At 43.4% G+C, this 24,709-nt stretch overlaps 1 protein-coding gene across 50 annotated transcripts in view; it reads right to left on the reverse strand.

Moving 5' to 3' along the window:
* The window catches only part of CLASP2 (cytoplasmic linker associated protein 2), a 1,425,897-nt gene that overhangs the window by 685,265 nt on the left and 715,923 nt on the right, over nt 1–24,709 (reverse strand). For all 50 annotated transcript variants that reach the window (XM_069214594.1, XM_069214706.1, XM_069214671.1 and 47 more), the window contains 2 exons: nt 14,399–14,476; nt 5,828–5,995 (listed from right to left, as the gene is read on the reverse strand). In XM_069214594.1, coding sequence (XP_069070695.1) covers nt 5,828–5,995; nt 14,399–14,476 — 246 coding nt within the window. The remainder of the gene's footprint in view (nt 1–5,827; nt 5,996–14,398; nt 14,477–24,709) is intronic.

A 24,709-nucleotide genomic window follows, 5' to 3' on the forward strand; every position in this document is an offset into this window, starting at 1 on the left:
CAGTGAGAGGTGGGCATGGCACTCTGAGGGGAGTGCCATGTCGACTTAATCATTTTCTCCCCACCAGCACACACAAGCAGTGAGGCAGTGTACATTTGCTGAGTGAGGGGTCCCCAGTTTGGCATAAGACATGCTGCAGCCCTTAGAGACCTTCCCTGGCAACAGGGACCTTGGTACCACGGGTACCTTTTACAAGGAACTTATCTGTGGTCCAGGGCTATGCCAATTGTGGGAACAAAGGTACAGTTTAGTGAAAGTGACACTTTCAATCATAAATGGCATCAACAAAAGGCAAAAGGTCACGGGGTAACCATGCCAAGGAAGGCATTTCCTTACAGTTCTTAGTGTATAGTATAGTGAAAGCTTGAATTTCACTAACTCTGCGCACCGAAGTAAGGGTGAGAAGGAGAGACACTTTTCAAGTGAGATACTGGATGTCCGCCCTGTGAATAGGCTCAAAAGGCTCCTTCATAAGCTGGCCAAGGATGATGTTATGTTGCCATGCCAGCGGCGGAGGCTTTACTGGAGGAAAAGATCTGAAGAGACCTTTCAGAAATTGCTTTACCAATCTAAGAGAGCATTAGGATGGTTTGCCTGGTTCTCTTCTGTAACTGGAGATGGCAGCTAAATGGACTGAGTGAGGAATGGGCTAGACCGGAACGTGCCAGCTGTAAGAAATATTGCAAAACTGCTTCCGGTGCGGAGGAGAGAGGGTGCATATTTTGGGTTTCTCACCATAAACATAATAGTTTCCATTTTAGTCGGTAAGATTTGCTGGTGCTAGCTGCACGTGCGTTAGCTAGCACTTCTCTGCACTCAGACAGTAGATCGAGATGGCCGAATTCATTGTACTCAGGAGCATTGCGTGCAAACTGAAAGACTTGGGGTCCGGGTGCCTCACTTGCCCCCCGATTGATGGTAAGCAGCTCCGGGATTGGTCTGAGTCTGATGGGTGGAGAGGCCGACAGGAGAAGCAACTCCGTGTACCACGGTTGACGCGGCCACTCTGGAGCTATGAGGATCAGCTGGCAGGGTTCCGACTCCATCTTCCTGATCACCCTTGTGAGGAGAGGAATCTGAGGAAAAGCATACGCATAGATCCCGGACCATGCGATCGAAAATGCATCCCCCCCATGATCCCTGTTGGTGATGCCAACGTGCATAATATTAGCATTTGGCGTTCCGGGAGGATGCAAATAGGTCCAGATTTGGTTTTCCCCACTGGTCAAAAATTAGATCTAGCATTCTCTGGTCTAATTCCCACTCGTGGGAGGATCTCGCCAATCTGCTTAGCGAAACCGCGATGGTATTCTGTAGGCCTGGCACATGCTCCGCAGTTATGTGGATTGAGTGGTGAATGCACCATTTCCAGATGGTTTGTGCTTCTCGAGAGAGTATGTGAGAACGTGTTCCTCCCTGCTTGTTTAAGTAGTGCATTGTGGTGGTATTGTCTGACTGACAAGCACTACTAACTCTCGTATCCTTGGAAGGAAGGCTTGCAAGGCATAATAGACCGCTCTCAGCTCGAGAAGATTTATGTGGAACAAATGGTGAGAGGGTGGGCAGTTGCTGCTCACCCGAAGGTCCTGCAAGTATGCGCCCCATCCTGTGAGCGATGCATCCATAGTTACAATCGTTGGAGGAACTCGTGCCAAGAAGCTGAGTCCTTTGGAAATGTTCTCAGGATTCATCCACCAATCCAGAGAATGGACCATACGCGGTGTTACGAGGATGGTATCCTCGAAGAATCCTCGTGCTTGCATCCATTGCCTCTCCAGTTCTTCCTGAATTGGACGCATTTGCAGGCGGCAGAATCGAATGAAGCTTATACATGAATACATCATGCCCAGCAAGGACTTGTACCATCAAACTGAAAGACACTTTGTTCTTTGGACGCACTTTGCTAGCTGTATTAGCCTTGTTTGTCTGTCCAGCGCTGGAAAGGCTTTGGCTTGTTGAGAGTCTAAGATAGCCCCTAGGAAGGCTAATCGAGTGGATGGCTGTAGAAATTAATTTTCTTTGTTGAGCGCAAGGCCTAATTCCTTGAAAAGGCGCAGAGTCACCTTGACTGAGTTTTCTGCTGACTGGGCATCTGGAGCTTTTACTAACCAGTCGTTGAGGTAGAGAAAAACCTGGTGTTTGTTTCTCCTAAGGTAGGCCGCCACTGGCGCTAGACATTTGGTGAGGATTCGTGGTGCTGAACATAGGCCAAAGGGAAGGACCTTGAACTGGAAATGTTTGCTGCTGACCGCACACCTCAGGTACTTTCTGTGGAGCAGATTAATGGAAATGTGAAAGTATGCGTCCTGAAGGTCCAGAGAGGCCATATAGTCTGCTCTGTTCAGAAGCTGGAGGACGTTTTGTAGGGTGACCATCCGAAATGTTTGCTTCTTGAGGTACTTGTTTAGCTCTCATAAGTCCAGGATTGCCCTCCATAGACAAGACTTTTTTCGGATGAGAAAGAAGCAGGAGTAAAAACCCTTTTCCCTCTGGGAATGCAGAACAGACTCTATAGCCCCTTTCTTCAGCATGGTTATTACCTCTAAGCGGAGTAGACCAAGTTGTTTTTGATGAATCTGGGATGGAGGCATTGATTGGGGGGATCTTGGTGAACTCCAACAGGTGTCCGAAGCAGATGACATCCAGCACCCACTTCTCTTTGGTTATTTGTTGCCAGCATTGGATATGAAGTTTTAGAATTCCGTGATAAATTGTAGGAGGAGAATGAATAGGACGTCGTTAGACAGTCATTGTCTATGTGCAGATTCTTTAGGTTGACGCCCCTGTTTGCTCTTGTGGTAGGGCCTGGTATATGCTGCGGGAGGTGGTTGCCACCGCTGGTATTGTGTCTTAGAAGGCTGAAACGTGGAGGAATAGGATGGGTACCTATATTGTTGGTATCCCCCACGAAAGGAAGGTTGACCTCTGCCCCTAGCACCACGAAAGTGCACTTTTCTGTATTGCAGTGTGCCTAAGGATTTCGCTGTTTCCATATTCGACTTGATGGTTTGAAGGGCGTCGTCGACGTACTTGCCAAATAGAGCTTCTTTGTTGTATGGAAGATCCACTATTTTAGTCTGTACTTCGGAACGAAAGTTGGTGGCTTTGAGCCAACCTTGACGCCTCAACACAGCTGAACCCGCAAGCACTCTGAAGCCCATTACCGCTATATCCAGTGCACAATAGATCTCAGCTGAAGATCGCTGGCCCTCTACCAGAACTTTCCTAGCTTCTGTCTTGGAGGTGTCTGAAAGCTTTTCTAATGAATGGGATATATCCGACCATAGCTGTCGATCATATCTGCCTAGCAGAGCAAGGGAGTTGGCCACCCTTACCACAATAGCGGACATGGAGGAGAAATGCTTGCCGATGTTACCTAAGCGCCTCCTTTCTTTATCTGGCGGTGATGTCAATGGCTTAGAGGGGTTCCTGGAGCGACGCTGGGCGGCTTGTGATATTACGGAGTCCAGCTTCGGGTGTCCTGAGAGGCAAGCCGGAGCATCCTCCATGGGTTTATATTTCTTATACAGTCTCGGCAGAACCACATGGACTGTTGCCGGATTCTGCATTATTTTCAGCCCTTGGCTCCAAACATGGTCAATGATGGGTATAGCTCTGACCATTTTCCTGTGGGGCTCTATAAAGTCATATAGGAAGCAATCCTGCTGAGTTGTGGGCATTGGAAGATTGAACCGCTTGGCGGCACGTTCAAGCAGGTTATGGAAGCCACTTATATCTTCAGGTGGGGACTCAACCATCGGCGCTGTAGGAGAAGCAGGAGCCGGTATGAGATCACCCCACTCATCATTAACATTGCTTGTAAGTCAGAAACAAGCCCCGGGGGAAGAGCCACCAGTGCCGGCTGATCATAATAGCCTTGTGTATAGTATGAAGCATCATCATCATCCGAGTATTCTTGGCACTTAACCCTTAACTGGGAAGGGCTGCTGGCCACTCCAAAAATACCCTCCTCATCCGAATCATCTTCATCTAAGAGATGTGAGGGTAAAAGGCTGGAAACCTTGCTAGGAGAGGTAACTGAGGGCGTTAGTTGATACTGTTTCGCCCTCCTGTGAGCATCCTGGTCCTCTGACGAAAACAGAGACAAGGAACATGGCCTCTGAACCTTTACCGTAGTCGTCGACGAGAGAGGTGGCGTCGACAGTGGTATTATCGACGAGAGCATCGCCATATCGATTGTCATAGACGGTGGAAACGTCGACGGCTGGAGTGTTGTCGACTATGCCGTCGGAGGTTGTTGCTCTGTCGACGAAGCCATTGTCGGTGGAGGCAGCGTCGACGAGGCCGTCGACAGTGGAAACAACGTTGACGACGCCGTCGCCGGCAGGATCGTCGTCAAGAGCGTCAACGGTATCAAAGCCGATGGTTAAGCTGTAGGACGTGCTGTCGACGAGGATGAGCATATCGTCGACAAAGAGCCGGATCTAGCCATAGAGACAGACAGTGTGGTGACGGTGGAAGTCGTCGTCAGGACTTGAGCTGTCGATAATGATCCTGTTGACGCCGCAGAAGTTGATTTTTAGAAGGTATGCTTTACCTTGAATGGTGGTGTCGACGGCTCAGAAACAGGCTTCTTTTTGGACTTTAAGTCTGAAGCTTAAGTCTTCATACTTGAAGGGCTACCAGTTTTTGAGGATGCCTCAGCAGATTTTTGAACAACTTGCCCGGGTCTTTCCTCTGAAGAAACTTCAGATTGTCGTTTGACAGGCATTTTCACCACAGAAACACAAGAAGAGGCACTGTCCTCATCAGAGAAAGGATTGTCCCTGGATTTCAACTTTTGTAGCCAGATGAGAAGACGACCCTCTCTGTCCTTAAGAGTCTTAGTAAAAAATGTTCTGCATACCTTGCACTCTCTGGGTTTATGGCTAGGATAGAGACAACGTATACAGTCCTTATGCTGATCATCAACATGCAGCCTTTACTTCATGCAGGTCGCACAGGCTCTTAAAAGCCCTTTTTTTTAGGTGTCTCTGACATAGTAGCCAGTTTGTACTACCTTTAACTATTCCTGAAGAGAGAAAATATCCAAATCCACTCAGAAAGGATTTCTGAGAGAAAAAACTGAGCAGAGGAGACTCCTTAGCACAACGTGCGGTGGAAAAACTGAGGGAAATCAGCTCCTCACCAGAGGGCTCTAGAGTGTGGTGAGAGCTGACTGGTTGTCTCTTAAGTTTGGTCTTTTTATAAAATGACTATAAGATGTTACTAAATTAAGAGGCCTAGTGCCTCTGAGCTTTATATGTAATTGAGTATGGTTTTTGTATTACACCGGAGACACCCATCTCACCGACGGAGAATGATTCAAGCATGTGAATCGATGAAAGTTCCAATACTGGAGTAAAATTGCAGTGTTGTAACAAAGTTGTGTCAATCACCCTCTCAAATTCCATAAGCTAAATAAACACTTCCTTACTCTTAAACAATATTCTGTTGCCCCAAATGTTTTTTGTATGATATAATGCTCCCCTGACTCTGTCATGAAATACTGTATAAATACACATGGTGAGAGGAAAAAATAACTTAGCAATGGTTGAAGTAGCCCACAAACATCAATAACTTACCATGTTAATGTTATTTATATGTTAGTATTATTTTCAGGTTAATATTGTGGTAAAGGTTTCAGAGAAAGAAAATGTCCTAAGTGAAAGGAACACCTGTCGCTCTGGGCCCATGTGCTTAAGTGGCATTTCCTTGACTCCTAAACAATTAATTTTCTACGAGTAGGTAAAAGCTTGAGGCACACACAGGATAATTTCTTCTAATCACAGTAAACAAATATGATTTATTAAGATAAATGACTCACTTAAGGCTTTCCTGTGAGCTTGATGATGATCTGTCTGATTGGGGAAGCGATGCTACACTGCTTGAGGTCTTTGCATTAGACTGTAGGTTTTTTTGATATTGTGGCTCAAGTGAGTTGTACAAAGCATCTGATTCTGCAGGGAAATGGTTTCTGAGACCCCAAAAAGCCCTGTAAAGAAAACAAAAAACTAAAATCATCTAAAACTGCCAAAGTCAAAGACTTACATTTACAATATTAAAGAATGCTTATCAAGTGGATGGCAGGTACATTGCATTTTTTGTCCCCCTGGCCCCACACAGGCAAAATTGCTAAGTGGACCCCCTTACCCGGCGCACACAGGCATTCAAGCAAATCCAGTGACATTTTCCTCAATTGTTATTGCCATGTATCTCTTCACAGTTAAAGGACACACTTTTACTGTCAAAGCTAAATAAGTAAAATATAAAATGTGCATCTTATGTTTTTTTAAGAGAGCGGAATGGCTAACAAACCCTTACTTCAATGTAAAATACAAGAAATACATTTTAGTTACTCAATGGCAGCAAGTACAACCATATTTTTCTTAAAGGCATCAAGTCTATATTAGCTGTATTTGAAGGACAGTAGCCTGACACCTTAAAGAAGACCGGTAAATCTAAAAAAAAAAAAGTTACGTTGATCTATATTTTTTTTTTTTTTTTTTTTTTTTAGAAATAAACTAATTTACACACTGGCAGATACAATAAGCAGTTTATAGACAGAACAACTGGAATAGTACAGTGGGGCAATACAGGTTATTTTTTCACAAACTGAAGCTTATGATGTAACTGTGATATACCCGATAATCAGATTGTGATTCTTTTTTTTTTTTTGCTGTTTAGCATCTTTTGTGGTATTCAATATAAAGTCAGACGTGTAGCTAGTTATGTCCCCTAAATTGTATAAAGGCATCTATGCCATAAGTGCCCAAAAATGAATACCTATCAGGTATCCAGACTTTTTTTGGCCTTGGTGTCTCGCTCATCTAGTGTCTAACTGGAAATCTAGGCCTGCTCCTGAAAACGTGAGGTCCAGGACCTGTCTTGTGATCTGGAGAGGCACACCAAATGAACCTTCAGAATCAACAGAGAACTGGTGTGTCCATGTTTGGGTTTAGCAAATAAGGTTGTGGTTTCAACACAACATGTCACAACACACCAGACCTTTTTATCTGCATTAGTCAAAGTGTGCCACACTGCCCCTTCATGTGAATACTGAAATCTTTGGGACACACAAGATGGGAGATTAGGACAGCTTCCTCAGACAGTTAAAGTATAATGCCAGCATTCCTGTAGTTGAAGGATTGAGATCCACACATGGAAGAAAGGAAGATAGATACAGGGCTCCCTTTAGAAATTCCAGGAAAGCTATTGATTAGGTCTTCCTGATCCCTGCCTTTGGGCAGTTGGTAAAGATGAGGCTGCAGTTTCTGGTTTTTAAGGTAAGTTTACACGTTGTCATGCATGACATTTTGCCACTTCCTAATTATTAACTCTTACAGGCGGATGACAAACAAATGCAGAAAGCTCATACTGCATCATGCCCATATTGTATGTACTAAAGTTTGTAAACAGTCCCAGTTTTACGTGCTGTGAAGAGAATCATTTAACACAGAGGATGTGTCTAGAGAGCAGCATGAGTAGAACACTTCAGAGAGAACCATCTCAAACCAGTTCTCCACCATCTCAAACCAGTGGAGGAATGGATCCACATATACTGTTTAGAAATGTGTGTATAAGTGGAACCCCAAACACCCTCTTTGTTCCAGTTTCAAGTTCTTGATAAGAAAGGAAGTAGTGTTCCACAGAGTACTCTACGAACTGCTGTGTAACCAGGGCTGGTGTCTGCATGATAGCCTGTCTCCCAGAGGTGAGGTGACATGACCTGTAGTTTTCACTTTCCTCTGGAGGAGCTGAGGGTTTGTCTACTGCTTGTTTTTTTTTAAAAATAGGTAAGGAGTGTGACTTGCCCTGCAGAATGACAGGCTGTCAAACAGGAGAAGGCCAGCAGGTTCCTGCACTAAAGAATACCCAGAGAAAGCATATTGTCTGAGACACTAAAGCCAGCAGCCGCCGTTTGTGCTACTGAGGGTCTCCCAGTCTTTCCACTTTTCTGCACAAGAACTAAAAAAGTCTACATACATCCCCACATCGGGGCAAGGCAGGATTCATCTATCTTGCTGCTTTTATCAACCCAGATCGGGGTGCATCTGGCTTGCTGTGCATTCTGGCCTAGGTCAGGGCTGCATCTGCTCTGCCAAATGTACTGACGCGGATCAAGTTGCAACTGCCTTCATGTGTGCATCGACCCAGATTGTGGCCAGAAACTACTGTGATAAGAGTCTCCATCTGCCCAAAAGTGGGATACTACTGCTAGTATCATCCACCCTGTGGTGCTAGGGCCTGTTGGGCGATGGAAGACTAACCAGGGTGTCTGCACACTGAGAAGACACAAGGGCAACATCCCCAGGCACAGGGGTATGAACAAGGGTAACACCAAAAGCTTTAGAGAACCTGGGATAATGCTATATATAAATAAAAACTATGGATCACTTGGGCATCAATCCCAATAGGAAAGCAATATGTCTTCAGTCATTAAAAGAATAACAACAAAAATTGCCCAGCGCAAAGGAGAAACAGGCAGGTAATCAATAATGAATAGCAATGTACTCACTTATTGCATACTTTTATTATTATTAACTTTTGTTTTTTGGTGTTTCAACAAAGATTCAGTGCTCACACATAAGTACAGAGAGGTGCAGTGATAGGCGAGAAAAACGTGCATCACACATAAAACAAATAGGACTCGTTCAAATTATTTTGTACATTACAGGGAGTGCAGAATTATTAGGCAAGTTGTATTTTTGAGGATTAATTTTATTATTGAACAACAACCATGTTCTCAATGAACCCAAAAAACTCATTAATATCAAAGCTGAATATTTTTGGAAGTAGTTTTTAGTTTGTTTTTAGTTTTAGCTATGTTAGGGGGATATCTGTGTGTGCAGGTGACTATTACTGTGCATAATTATTAGGCAACTTAACAAAAAACAAATATATACCCATTTAAATTATTTATTATTACCAGTGAAACCAATATAACATCTCAACATTCACAAATATACATTTCTGACATTCAAAAACAAAACAAAAACAAATCAGTGACCAGTATAGCCACCTTACTTTGCAAGGACACTCAAAAGCCTGCCATCCATGGATTCTGTCAGTGTTTTGATCTGTTCACCATCAACATTGCGTGCAGCAGCAACCACAGCCTCCCAGACACTGTTCAGAGAGGTGTACTGTTTTCCCTCCTTGTAAATCTCACATTTGATGATGGACCACAGGTTCTCAATGGGGTTCAGATCAGGTGAACAAGGAGGCCATGTCATTAGATTTCCTTCTTTTATACCCTTTCTTGCCAGCCACGCTGTGGAGTACTTGGACGCGTGTGATGGAGCATTGTCCTGCATGAAAATCATGTTTTTCTTGAAGGATGCAGACTTCTTCCTGTACCACTGCTTGAAGAAGGTGTCTTCCAGGAACTGGCAGTAGGACTGGGAGTTGAGCTTGACTCCATCCTCAACCCGAAAAGGCCCCACAAGCTCATCTTTGATGATACCAGCCCAAACCAGTACTCCACCTCCACCTTGCTGGCGTCTGAGTCGGACTGGAGCTCTCTGCCCTTTACCAATCCAGCTACGGGCCCATCCATCTGGCCCATCAAGACTCACTCTCATTTCATCAGTCCATAAAACCTTAGAAAAATCAGTCTTGAGATATTTCTTGGCCCAGTCTTGACGTTTCAGCTTGTGTGTCTTGTTCAGTGGTGGTCGTCTTTCAGCCTTTCTTACCTTGGCCATGTCTCTGAGTATTGCACACCTTGTGCTTTTGGGCACTCCAGTGATGTTGCAGCTCTGAAATATGGCCAAACTGGTGGCAAGTGGCATCGTGGCAGCGGCACGCTTGACTTTTCTCAGTTCATGGGCAGTTATTTTGCGCCTTGGTTTTTCCACACGCTTCTTGCGACCCTGTTGACTATTTTGAATGAAACGCTTGATTGTTCGATGATCACGCTTCAGAAGCTTTGCAATTTTAAGAGTGCTGCATCCCTCTGCAAGATATCTCACTATTTTTGACTTTTCTGAGCCTGTCAAGTCCTTCTTTTGACCCATTTTGCCAAAGGAAAGGAAGTTGCCTAATAATTATGCACACCTGATATAGGGTGTTGATGTCATTAGACCACACCCCTTCACATTACAGAGATGCACATCACCTAATATGCTTAATTGGTAGTAGGCTTTCGAGCCTATACAGCTTGGAGTAAGACAACATGCATAAAGAGGATGATGTGGTCAAAATACTCATTTGCCTAATAATTCTGCACTCCCTGTATATTAGAAGTCTATCTAGGCCTATTGTCAATGGCATTTCGACATCTGGCAATGGAAGGTCATCATCAGGACAGGACAGAACCTGATATCTGGAATTAAACATAAGTAGAAGAATCAAGGAAAAGAGCATATAGGCCGAAAGAGGTATCTCCACCTTAAGGAAATAGTTCACTTGCCTGGGGTGACAAGGTTAGCAGGAGTCAATTCAGGTAGGATGATCCCTTCAGGAGGACATGAGAAGGGAATCAAGGAAATCCAAAGTAGTCCTGATTGAACAGAGAATTAGTATAAATTAGCAAGCTGGGAGCACAAGAAAGGAATGGGAAAGAAAGCACCCACAGGTGAAGGACTTGCCTCTTATTCAGTGAGAGCTATGGTGAAATCGTGGTACTCCATGTAGGAAAGATTTGGCCGGATCTCTGATGCTAACTTAACTGAGTGTGTGCTGGGATCCTGCTAACCAGGCCTCAGCACATCTTTTCTTTCTCTAAACTGTACCACTGCTTCCACAATTGACACACCTCTGGCACACAGCTAAGTCCCTTGTAAAAGGTACCAGTGGAACAAAGGGCCCTGTGGCCAGGGAGGGTCCCTAAGGGCTGCAGCATGTATTATGCTACCCTAAAGGACCCCTCACCAAACACATGCACACTGCCATTGCAGATTGTGTGGGTTGGTGTAGAGAAAAAAATAAAGTCGAAATGGCACCCCTCCCTATGTGCCATGCCTATAAAACACTGCCTGTGGCTTAGGCAAGTCACAACTCTAGCAGGCCTTTCAGCCCTAAGGCAGGGTGCACTATACCACAGGTGAGGGCACAGCTTTATGAGCAATGTGCCTCTACAGTGTCTAAGTCCATTCAAAGACATTAGAAGTGCAGAGAAGCCATATTGAGGACATGGGCTGGTAGTTTGTCACTACAAACTCCACAGCTCCATGATGGCTTCACTGAAAACTGGGAAGTTTGGTATCAAACTTCTCAGCTCAATAAACCCACAGTGATGCCAGTGTTAGATTTATTGAACAATGCACACAGAGGGCATCTTGGAGATGTCCCCTGAAATTAAACAAACTCTCTAGTGTGTGGCTGACCGGTCTCAGCCAGCATGACACTACCAGACAAGTTTCTGACTCTATGAGGTGAGCGTCTGTGCTCTCAGGGGTCAGGGACAAAGCCTGCTCTGGGTGGAAGTGCCTCACACCCTCCCTCTGCAGGAACAGCACCACTTGGTATAGGCTCCAGCCTTTTGTTATGCTGACCCAGGTCACTCCAGCCAGTGGCGGTGCCTGCCCCTACCCCACACCAAGCACCACTTTTGGGCAGCAGGTTTGGCGGGAAAAATAGTAAACAAGAGAAGGAGTGTTCACCCCAGCTGGGACAACCCCTAGGATGCACAGAGCTGAGGTGAACCCCTCTCTTCAGAATCCTTCATCTTATTTTACAGGATGTTAGCCAATAGGGTTAGGAATGTGCCCTCTTTCCCCAAAAGGGAGTGAGCACATAAAAAGGGTGCAGCCACCCTCAGGGTGAGTAGCCATTGGCTACTGCCCTCTGACCCCCTGTAACGCCCCTAAATCTAGTATTTAAGGGTACCCCTGAACCTTGCTCTTCAGATTCCTGGCGACCTAAAGAAGAACCACTGAAGAGCCGCACCAGCAGTGAAGACTCCACAAGACAAGTTACTTGGCCCCCAGCCCTACCCGCCTGTCTGCAACTTCAAGACTCCTGCTACAATAGACAACTCATCCTGCAAGACCAGAGACCTCCAGAAACCCTCAGAGTACTGCCTGCCTCCCCTTAGGACTAAGAACTCTGGAGGAAAGTGGCACTGTTCACAAAGAAACCTCCAACAAGGACTCCAGTGCCCTCCAGATCTACGAGTCCTGCCCACTCTGCACACGAAGGCCATGGCCAGAGTCCTAAGTCCTGGTGACTCACCGGTCCAGAGAAGGACCCCGGCAATTCTGACCTTGAATCCACTATGGGTTGACCCCTCCAGGCCAGCATCTCGCCTGCAGCCTGAATCAAGAGGACTCCCCTGACCCGCTCCAGTGAAGATTTCCCGCAGCCCCCTGGCCTTGGGGAACCCAGTCGCTGGTCCATCGACATCCAATAGCAACTCAACTTACCTGCTCTTGTTCTTGTACTTTTCCTCCTCTAGGACTGAATTGAGTTCAATGGTTTTTCCATTAAGTGTCTACTTTTGCTACTGAAAAGTATTGCTTACTTAAACATATATTTACTGCTGATTTATAAAAGTGCAATTGGGATACTTGAAAGTGATCTATTCTGGAAACTGTACTTAACTGCAACAAAGATCCTTTTGGTTCTAGAAATTAACTAACCGTGTCTTTTTAGATACATTAACATTGGACTGAAGTTAGTCATTGAGAGTGTGCCTCATTTCTTGACTGTGTGCGCAACAAAACCTTAGCACTACCGTCTGATAGCCTAACTGCTCACCCACACTACCACAAAAGAGAGCATCAGTATTATCTACTTTGGTCCCTGTAAAGCCTCTGGGGATCCACTGGACTATGTACACACTATACCTTACTTTAGTATAGTATATACAGAGCCAGTTTCCTACATCCCATTCCTCCCTTGGGCCTCAAGCATGCTAGTTTTTACTAATTTGCTGTTCAATCAGCCAAGTGAACTATTTCCTTACTGCAGAATTACCTCTTTCAGGCCCATATGCGCTTTCCCTGGATTCTTACACATTTAATTTCATTCCAGCTATCAGGTGCTCACGCTCCATCCTCACAATGACCTCGTACTGCCAGAGGTAGGAAAGCCATCGACAGTAGACCTGTATAGACTTCTAATATATTATGAAAAACAATTTGAAGGAGTCACATGTCTTTTAAAAGTGTTATGTGCATCTTTCTCGCCTATCCTTTATCACTGCATCTCTCTTCACTTAAGTGTGAGCACTGGATCTTTGTTAAAACGCTAAAACAAAACATAAAATAATGATAAAGGTATACAAAGAATGAATAAATTGCTATACATCACTGACTACCTGCCTGTTTCTTCTTTCCTTTGGGCAACTGTTGTTGTTATGGTTTAAATAACTGAAGACATATTGCTTTTTTATTGTGATTGATGCCCGAGAGAACCGTTTTTTTCTTTATATACAACATCTCCATACCGTCACAGCTAAAGTTGCACATGATCACTGTAGGCATTCACCTACCGTGGGACTGAGCTACTGAGCTTGTGCAGAAGAATCCGTAAAGGACTTAAGCACAATTCTTTTACCCTTACAACACTAGGGCTAAGAACATGAGTAAACAGTGACTGATTACACATTTGACTTGTAGGGAAATATAATGTTTAATACTTCCACAATAAATTGTCTGTGGAGGACATTAACCCAGGCATGAGAGAGAACAAAAAGTGGGGTAAGTGGTGTAGCGCTCACAACAGAATCATAATCAGATGTACCACCAAATATGCTCAATTTAATTGTCCATTAGTGAATACTGCAGTGAAGTTAAATGTACCTTTTCCTCAAAAGATGAGCACTGGGTTAATCATTAAAGTTAGTGTTGAGGTCTGAAATAATGCCCCCACACTCCCTCCTTGAAAATCCTATGAGTCCTCACCTTCATTAACCTTAGAGTCAAGTGAAGAAGGAGATGTACTTGGCCCAGTTTTAAGAGTCACAGGAGGAAGGACCAGTGGCAAACAACCTCAACCACCACGGTATAGCCTATGTCTGCCCTGTGGATCCCCGGAAAAAATCTAACAAACACCTATAGCCCATCAACTGACATTTCTTAGCAAGTGAATTTGGAAAAAAATATAGTTTAAGCTTTTCTTAAATTAAACCCTCACAGGTGTTCTGAACCACTGCTGCTCTCACGAAGCAGGTTCAGTCTTCATTAATGCATATTGTAGTGGGTATTCCAATAGCATTATTGCATACTGCAAATGGTCTTAATGTTGAGATAATATGCTGCTCAGCTAAGTACAAAAATTCAGGGACAAGCAATTTTCTTAGGATAACACTAATAATTCAGGTGAATGCTCAGCTGAAAAAATCATGCAGCCAACAGCATTTGTTCCAGAGCATGAGAGAAAAGGTACATTTCCAACTTGCACAGCACATCAGGTGACTCTAGCAGGGTGTATTTAATTCAAAGTAACTCACTTTCTAGCTTCCACTCTTGCCTCTGCATCAGCATCGTGCATGCCTTTCTTGATTGTTTCAACCAAAACTGCAACATGCCTGAAAGAGAAAATCCAAGGCAGCTTATCTAAGAGATGAATCAGTCTCTATCATTCAGGAGCACGGCTAAAGATCATACAATCATCTTCGCACTAAATGCATCAGATTTGTTCTTACCAGTTATTGCATGCAGTATATTTATGACTGAAGCCTTCTTTTTTATGGGTGTTTCTTAGAACTAAACCAGGTATTATGAAAGTAGCTTTCTCCTCGGTGTGTTTAGCCCCGGTGTCTTAACGAGGCAATGACTGATGAATGAGAAGAAGGAAAGAGCTATATAGAAGCTGCTCTCTAATTGGTGAAAGGGCTGCATAAGATGAGAACAGAGAGGGCACACAGTGTGAGCAAAATGTGCATACTGTGTCTCCATTGTGCCATATGGCTAGCAGGATGAAGGGCAGAGGACAGAAATCCTACTATTCAGCAGCTTAAGAGGTAAATAGCTGTTCACTTATTTCCCTTATAAGTACACAGTAGGAGGTGCCTGGCCTCTGCTCCCAGTTGCCCCATACCAGCTTAACGCAAAATGTAAATTTGTCTCCTTGACTAAGCCGCATTGCCAAAACACATACCACTCAGATGGAACAATAAAACTTTTCATTACCCTGTCCAAGGAGATAGAACTGAAAATGTTACCTTGCAGATAAGATTATATCCTCTACTACTCTACTTAAATTCCAAGAAAAACGAATTCCAGAAAATTATCACTTTCATATTTAGAAATAATGAAGGAACCTAACTTGATTACAAGCTGAAGAGAACAAAATGGTTCATCCATTGGCAAACACAGCTATAAGACATAACAATATAAATTTGAGACTACAAAGGTTGCCTGTGGAAGAGAGATACATTTTGGTGGTCTCTCTTATTCGACTGTTGTGTGCCACCTTGTATCCACCGCAAAAGCCCAGAGCTGGAATTCTGAAAACTTTGACATTCACATAAAACTCAATCTCTATCAAATCAAAATTTGGCCAGTAGTTCTGTGGCCATAGATAATTAACTAAGCCAGGTATTTGAGAACAAGGAAGTCTCCACAAACCGGATAAGTGATAGGGAAAATATATACATGCCCTCCAGTGTTAGGTAAATTAGAATTCAAACTAAAGACTATATCTTGCTAACTATAAGCTTCAAATTAAGGAAGTGATACCCAAGGGTATTAAGAAAGATGGAAAACTGCCACAAGGACAACCAGTAGGCAACTACTTATTTTCAAAAGTCAGTTAAAATTTCTTCATACTACGAAGGTTAAATCAAGCTGAACACCTTCATCTAAAACGTTATATTAAAGAGGAACACTTTTTTAAACGCTAGATCACATTATGTAGAATAAAGTTGGGCAAATTAAATGCTTTATTGTGAGGTGTTGAATAACAGGCTGAAATAGAGGTTGAGGGGGTCACAAGTTTTGCAGCTTGATCTCCATGTCTCTCATTATGAGTGGTCCAATAAATTGGATAGCATGCTAAGCAGCAAGTCCAGAAGTGGGGTAAAACCCAGCCCATTACGAGCTGGACCCCAAGGGTTCACTAAGAAAGGAGGAATTACTGGCAGAAATCTGTAATTTCTGGTCTGATTCCCAGAGTTGGTCCTCACTTTAGCTGGACTTTCACCCAGGATTTTGGCTTCTCTTAGCAAGTTAAGGGAGCCAAGGTGTTTCCCTATATCTTGTACTTCCAATAGGGCTGGTAACTGCTGTTACCTGTCTCATCTGAAGTAACAGGCCACTTTCAGTGAGGACACAAAGGTCTTGAGGAGAAAGAACATTCTAAACTGTAATCTCGGACATTCAATTCACATATCTCTGCAGGCTTTCGTCTGGGTGTAAATGCTCCTGGAGAGGCTAGGGGGAAAGAGCATCTTGGCAAGTAATACCCCATTTGGAAAAATGATGCAAGTAGGAAGTCAGTACATCCTAAAGGTAAAATTAAAGAACAGGTCACTCGTTCAAGTGGATATTCTATCTAATGGCAGACTCCTCAACTTGTGACTAGACCTGGAAAACTCAAAAAGCAGTGGTCCTGTGCAGAGGCATGTGGCATTATGCAAGTCTGCGTTGACTCTGTTCTCCTCTGGAAGTGACAAGTGGAGCAGCATGTAAGCGGCACCTATGCGTTCTGTCATTAGTTTCTTCTTGTAAGTCCATTGAAACCATCAGATGCAGAGCCAATCGGCAAAAAGAAAGGATCAGTGTGCAGACTTAAATTGGCACATTTTTTTCCAAGATAAGAAAAGTTACCTGAATGTGCCTTTGAGCATTAGAAACACATATATAAACAAGTACATCATTCTGTGCAGTAAAATGTTGCATTTGGTCAGAGGTCACACAGCATACATATGTTTTTTTTTATATTATATCCCTGTTACCATATCTAGCCCATTCAACTTGTACATAGAACTGTTCATGGGGTTCTCTCATCCGGAGGGTATATTACCTTTCTAGGTAAGTTCTCCCAAACATCAAGGTAGTCTTCCAGTCTGTCATTGTGCCTGACCTGTTTCATTTTCATTTCCTCAGCTGAGGGTCATTCCGCAACATCTTCTATCCAGCTCTCTAATATTGTTTTTTGGTGACAGGGAATATACTGCAACACACCTTTTAGCCAATAACAGCATAAAGTGGACAAATCTGGACTTAGTTTTATTTTAGATTTGACTGTGACAATGCAAACAGACAGGCCTGGGAGAGCAAACGAATTGTGAAATGTACAGCAGTGGTGTATCTGTCCATAACATGCTTCAAATAGTCAAGCACCTATGTAGAATCTCATACTAAGTCAAAGTATGTGACTTTTGATCATTACATTTACGGCAACAAATTACCTTGCTCAGGTAAATGTTGTGCAGCACTGCTTAAGTCACATAGGTTCTGTACATGTAACTGAATTGCAAAAAGCGAAACCCTCCTGATGGAGGCCTCTTTTCTAAGCATAAGGGCTTCCTGCCCCTGCTTTTCTGTGTACTGTGTCCCACAGTCCCTTTCCCACAACCTTCACATCCTGCTTAACTGTATCCTCTCTGAGGGCCCTGGTCCGCCCCAACACCAAACTCAACACTCTTGACTCGCATAGTGTGGCCTGTATGTCTCCCTACAGTGGTCACGCAAATCTGTGAAACGTGTAGAAATGGAGGAATTGACCCCTGAGTACTCCAAATTAGTTCTCCAATGAGTCCAACACACCCAAATCAAATAGAGCTCCTACTGACACGCACCCAGCACTCCACTTTCCATTAAGTACACTGCAAAAGGTCAATTTTAACCCTTCTTCGCTTTCCCCCTTTCCTTCCTCTCCCATATCAATGTAATTAATACTGCTACATTGAAATAGATATAAACATCTAGGTAGCACCACCATTTTTGCTATAGTTATGCGTCCTGCCAATGACGAGGAGAATGAAACCCACAGATCCAATGACGAGGAGAATGAAACCCATAGATCCAAAGACCTCTAGAGCGTTGTGATCAATTTGATTGTATACATGTCATGCCATTTCTACTTAGTGTACTCCTAAATAACTAAATGGGTTTTGCTCCCATGGTACCTCCATCATTGGGAGTGACTTCAGTGGTAGGCCTGATAAACACTGTTATACGTTATTTTTTGCATATTAACTAACCCACAGCACCAAACATCTCCAGTATTACAGAAGGCAAGGCATTGCAGCTACTAAGTTTGTTATATATAGTAAGAGGTCATCAGCATACAAAAAGACTAAATGCCTTTGGCCCTCAGTTTCTATTGCCCAATGTGAGTTCAGATCAGAGTTGAACGGTCAATGGACTCATAGCTAAAGGGAACAATAATGGAGACAGCGGGCACTCCTGTCTCCTAACCCTTGCTAGTTTCTATTTCTCTGAGATCAGTGCACTTGTTTTAACTTTGGCCAGGACCTGCTATATAGAAGTTGGGCCATTTGTATAAGCACAGGTCCAAAAATCATGTCCTTCAGTACAGCAAATAAATACATCCAGGACACAGTGCCAAAGGCTTTTTCAATGTTCAATGTCACAACTACCATGGGACCTTGTCTATTTACCTCCTCTCCATTGTGTGTGTGTGTGTGTGTATATATATATGGAGAATGTCACTTACCCAGTGTACATCTGTTCATGGCATGTAGTGCTGCAGATTCACATGCTATGCATAGCTTTTCCGACATCTAGTGTTGGGCTCGGAGTGTTAGAAGTTGTTTTTCTTCGAAAAAGTATTTTCGGAGTCACGGGATCAAGTGACTCCTCCTCTCGGTTCCATTGCACATGGTCATCAACTCCACTGTTAAGACTGTTTTCCCGCAGAGGGTGAAGGAAGGAGTGAGAGTATAGAAATACAAAGAGATGTCCATGCAAATGTAAATGTATATACAAATGTTAAAATTGTTAAACGGCTACAGGCCTCCGGGGAGGAGGGTGGGTGCATGTGAATCTGCAGCAAGCTACGAACAGATGTACACTGGGTAAGTGACATTTTCCGTTCGATGGCATGTGTAGCTACAGATACACATGCTATGCATAGACTACAAATCAGTTAGTCCTCCCAAAAAGCGGTGGCTAGCCTGTAGGAGTTGAAGTTGTTTGAAATAACGTTTTTAAGACAGCTTGGCCTACAGTGGCTTGATGCTGTGAGAACACATCAACACAGTAGTGTTTTGTAAATGTATGGGGGGTTGACCATGTAGCTGCTTTACATATATTAACCATTGGTATGTTTCCTAAAAAAGCCATTGATGCACTTTTCTTTCTGTAGAATGTGCCTTAGGAGTGATCAGAAGTTGTCTCTTTGCTTTGATATAACATGTTTGTATATATCTAACAATCCATCTTGCTAAACCTTGTTTTGATATAGGATTGCCTGTATGTGGTTGTTGGAAAGCAACAAAGAGCTGCTTTGTTTTCCTAAAAACCTTAGTTCTGTCTATACAGTACATAAGAGCTCCTTTGAGATCTAAAGTATGATGAGCTCTTTCTGCCACAGAATCTGGCTGTGGAAAGAAAACTGGCAATTCCACTGTTTGACTGAAATGGAGATACAACTTTTGGTAGAAATTTTGGATTTCTTCTCAGTACAACCGTATGTTTGTGCACTTGGAAAAAAGTTTCTTTAAGAGTGAAGGCTTGTATTTCACTAATTCTTCTTAGAAAAGTAATAGCTACAAGGAAGGCGACCTTCCATGTTAAAAACTGAATTTGGCAAGAGTATATGGGTTCAAAAGGTTGTCCCAAGAGTCTGGTATGTACAATATTTAAATTCCATGATGGACCAGGTGGTGTTTTGGGTGGAAGAATGTGTTTTAATCCTTCCATGAAGGCTTTGATAACACGCACTCTAAATAGAGAAGTAAGTTGACTAGAAATGGAAGGAGTGGGAGAGGGGAAAAAGAGTAAGCAAATATCCCTGACCAATTGATCCACAGAGCATTGCCCTTGGATAGGGGATGTGCGTGTGTGGATGCGAAGTTTTGGCATTTTGCGTTTTCGCTTGTTACGAATAGACCTATGTCGGGTGTACCCCACTTTTTAAAGTACCTTTGAACGACTTGTGAGTGAATCTCCCATTCGTGTGTCTGTTAGTGATTTCTGATGAAGAGATCTGCCAACTGATTGTCTATCCCTGGAATGTATTGTGCTAGTAAATTAATTTGTAGAATCGGCAGTGGTGTACCCAAGGCCTTTAAATGTTTTTTGTGTAGGGGCAGACGTACTCACATGCTGGCCAGCTGTGAGGGGTCTGTTGTCTTCTGGCTCTTGTTCGGAGTCTGTGTCTCAGATGGAGACTGCTGTCTACTGCTCTTCTTTCATGACGTCGAGATGTTTGCTGCTTTTCGGTGCCATTTTGAGTCTTCGGGCTCTGCGATCTCAGAGGGTCTTCTTTGATTGAAATTATCGACAGGCCTCACAATCTTCCTCCCGATGGTCTGGAGAAAGGCACAAATTACAAACCAAGTGCTGGTCTGTATAGGGGTACTTCGCGTGGCACCAAGGGAAGAATCGGAATGGAGTCTGATCCATCAGGCTTTCCACATGGCAGGCCCGAACAGTCCCGAGTCGGTTGCACGCTCCCCGAAGGGCGGAAAAAATTAAGGTTCCAACGTTTCTACCGGTTGGATGATAGATGTGAAACGCGATTGAAACAATACCGACGAATAAGAAGGTTTTCTGTGGTTTTCCGAATCTAAATCTCAGAGCAAAAGGAAACACGTCTGAACCCGACCGCGGAAAGAAAACAATCTAAATGACCATGTGCAATGTAACCGAGAGGCGGAGTCACTCGATCACGTGACTCTGAAAAGACTTCTTAGAAGTTTCCCAGTGAGTCCTGTTGTGCACGGAAAGTTTCAGGGTGATCTGTCAAGCGGGGGCCAAGAAAAATCGGGGTCAAAAACATTGCTTTTCCCATGTTAACTGCCATGGGTCTTTTGAACAAGGCTACAGCCCGAACCATCGGACAAAATTACACCAAATTTGGCAGAAAGCTAGGTTTTGGTACGCTGATTGCGCATTTGCACATTTGATGCAAATCTGTTCAGTAGTTTATGGGAAATTAATGAAAATCCAAATTTGTATATCTGAGGTCGCAATTTTTTATTAATGCGCATGTGAAGAGAAGTATTGTAATTGGCTGGCCACAAACTGAGCAGAAAGTTGTGTCCGCCATTTTATGTTACTGGAGAGGGTCCCTGGGGCTGAAAAAATGAAAGTAGCGTAAGGAGTCAGGGTGGAGGTACCCTGACCCCAGGATTATGATACAGAGGTGCTTGAGGGTCGAATATGGGTTTAAAATGATTTTTCTTCATCATGCATGATATTCACGATTAATCCTGAATAAGCACCAAAAATCTGATTCATTAATACACTTATTCATTCACTCATACATGCACTCAGAGACTCATGCGCCCACTCATAAACCCACACAGACCCTCATGCACCCACTCACAGACCCTAACACACCCACTCAGACCCTCATTCATCCACTCACAGACCCCTCATACGCTCATGGGCCCACTTTCACACCCAGATAGAGATTCTCACACTTAGAGAGACCCTCTCACACTTATTCTCACATGAAGAGAGACACACTGTTCGGCTGTGCATGGTACAGGGTTAGGTGGTTAATCCAACCACTGCCACACACAGCCGAAGGCTTTGCGCAGCGCTGATTTGGGTGGTTAACAGGGGTAGGCTGCAGGGCCTGGCTGCCCTGAGGCCAACACCTGATGCACACGACAAAAAGCGGTAGTTAGAAAACAGAATGCAAAAAAAACACAAAAATTCACTGAAAAAGCCAAAGGTTACAGGGACGTTACAATTAGGCTCACATTTTAAACGTACAAAACCATAGAAATTCACCAGTTAGAGTTATCTCACGTAACTGTACCTCGTGCCCTACGGTAACTATAACTCGCACCCCTGCCACGCACAGTTTTTTCATAAAATATTTTACTGCAAATGTTACATTGATATTATCAGTGATGTTATCAAAGACGTCATGAGTGCTGTAATTTGTGGGGTAATTAGCAGTGCATGGCGAGGGCGAGAGTTATAGTCACCTTAAGGCACAAGTTATAGGAACTTGAGATACCCAACTATAACAGGTTAATTTCTATGATTTTGTACATTTAAAATGTGAGCCTAACTAGAACATCCCTGTAACCTTTGGGTTTTATCAGTGAAAAATTATATATCACAATCCTTGCTGAATATACAATATAAGCAAAGGCGGTTGAATCCATTATTTGAAATATAAGTACTGTTTCCAGGTAGGTAACCAAGATTGGAGAGCGGGGCAAACAGCGAGACACCCTTGAGAATCGTGGACACAGCCCGATTTCCCCTGAGCCGAGCGCAGGCGTGAGGGGTCTGCACAATTCCCATGGGAGTCCACATCAGTATTTGTTCCCACAAGTGTCTCAGCGCCTTGTGGAACTGTGCTCTCTTCAGCACCCCTGCGGATACTCCTAAAGCTAGCTATCACCTCAGTGGACGCATTGGTACATACCCTTGCCAAAGTCCTGAAAAGGCCTAGAATAATAGGGAGAAACGATTTGACCAGAAGCTCGCCCCACAAGACCTACAAAACAAAGCTACAAAAATTATTTTCCAAAGACCACTGCTTGACCTTTATAGAAACTACTGATTGACTTCACTATGAGGTGGTCCTTTTTCTTGTTTTCTTTCTCTCTAGGTGCCCGACCTGGAGGCGGTACTTGTATTCCAAATAATTGATTCAACAGTTTTTCTTATATTGTACATTCTGCAAGGCTTGTGCAAACTATCTTTCTCTCTCTAAATATACATACACACACACATATATATATATATATATGTATACATGTATACATATATGGAAAATGTCACTTACCCAGTGTACATCTGTTCGTGGCATGAGACGCTGCAGATTCACATGCTTTGCACATCCCGCCATCTAGTGTTGGGCTCGGAGTGTTACAAGTTGTTTTTCTTCGAAGAAGTCTTTTTCGAGTCACGAGACCGAGGGACTCCTCCCCTTTCGGCTCCATTGCGCATGGGCGTCGACTCCATCTTAGATTGTTTTCCCCACAGAGGGTGAGGTAGGAGTTGTGTATTATAGTAATAGTGCCCATGCAATGGAGTAAGTATGTATGTACATAATGTGGTTTAAAGTGATATATTTACAAATTTACAAATGTTAAAGATCAACTTCAAACGGCTACAGGCTCCCGGGGAGGCGGGCGGGTGCATGTGAATCTGCAGCGCCTCATGCCACGAACAGATGTACACTGGGTAAGTGACATTTTCCGTTCGATGGCATGTGTAGCTGCAGATACACATGCTTTGCATAGACTAGTAAGCAGTTATCTCCCCAAAAGCGGTGGTTCAGTCTGTAGGAGTTGAAGTTGTTTGGAACAAAGTTCGTAGTACTGCTTGTCCTACTGTGGCTTGTTGTGCTGTTAACACATCCACGCAGTAGTGTTTGGTAAAAGTATGAGGCGTAGACCAAGTGGCTGCCTTACATATTTCAGTCATTGGAATGTTTCCTAGAAAGGCCATGGTAGCACCTTTCTTTCTAGTTGAGTGTGCCTTTGGTGTTATAGGCAGTTCTCTTTTTGCTTTGAGGTAACAGGTTTGAATGCATTTAACTATCCATCTAGCAATGCCTTGTTTGGATATTGGGTTTCCTGTATGAGGTTTTTGGAAAGCAACGAACAATTGTTTCGTTTTTCGAATTTGTTTTGTTCTGTCAATGTAGTACATTAACGCTCTTTTGATGTCAAATGTATGTAGTGCTCTTTCAGCTACAGAATCTGGCTCTGGAAAGAACACTGGTAGTTCTACTGTTTGATTCAAGTGGAACGGTGATATGACTTTTGGTAAGAACTTAGGATTTGTTCGTAAAACTACCTTATGCTTGTGTATTTGAATAAAGGGTTCTTGTATGGTAAATGCTTTTATCTTACTTACTCTTCTTAGAGATGTGATGGCAATTAGAATTGCTACTTTCCATGTTAAGTATTGTATCTCACATGAGTGCATGGGTTCAAACGGTGGACCCATGAGCCGTGTTAAGACAATGTTAAGGTTCCACAAAGGAACTGGTGGCGTCCTTGGTGGGATAAATCTTTTCAGACCCTCCATAAAAGCCTTTATGACTGGGATCCTAAATAATGATGTTGAATGCGTAATTTGCAGATAAGCTGAAATAGCGGTGAGATGAATTTTAATAGATGAAAAAGCTAGCTTTGACTTTTGTAAGTGCAGTAGGTAGCTGGCGATATCTTTAGCAGATGCGTGTAAGGGTTGTATTTGTTTATTATGGCGGTAGTAAACAAATCTTTTCCACTTATTTGCATAGCAATGTCTTGTGGTTGCTTTCCTAGCTTGTTTTATGACCTCCATACATTCTTGTGTGAGGTCCAGATGTCCGAATTCTAAGACTTCAGGAGCCAAATTGCTAGAGTCAGCGATGTTGGATTTGGGTATCTGATCTGTTGTTTGTGTTGGGTTAACAGATCTGGTCTGTTTGGTAGTTTGACATGAGGCAGTACTGAGAGGTCTAGTAGTGTTGTATACCAGGGTTGTCTTGCCCAAGTTGGTGCTATTAGTATGAGTTTGAGTTTGTTTTGACTCAATTTGTTTACCAGATATGGAAGGAGTGGGAGAGGGGGAAAAGCATATGCAAATATCCCTGACCAACTCATCCATAATGCATTGCCCTGAGACTGATCCTGTGGGTATCTGGATGCGAAGTTTTGGCA

This window comes from Pleurodeles waltl, chromosome 2_1, assembly GCF_031143425.1.
Source record: "Pleurodeles waltl isolate 20211129_DDA chromosome 2_1, aPleWal1.hap1.20221129, whole genome shotgun sequence".
NCBI classification, from domain to species: Eukaryota; Metazoa; Chordata; class Amphibia; order Caudata; family Salamandridae; genus Pleurodeles; species Pleurodeles waltl.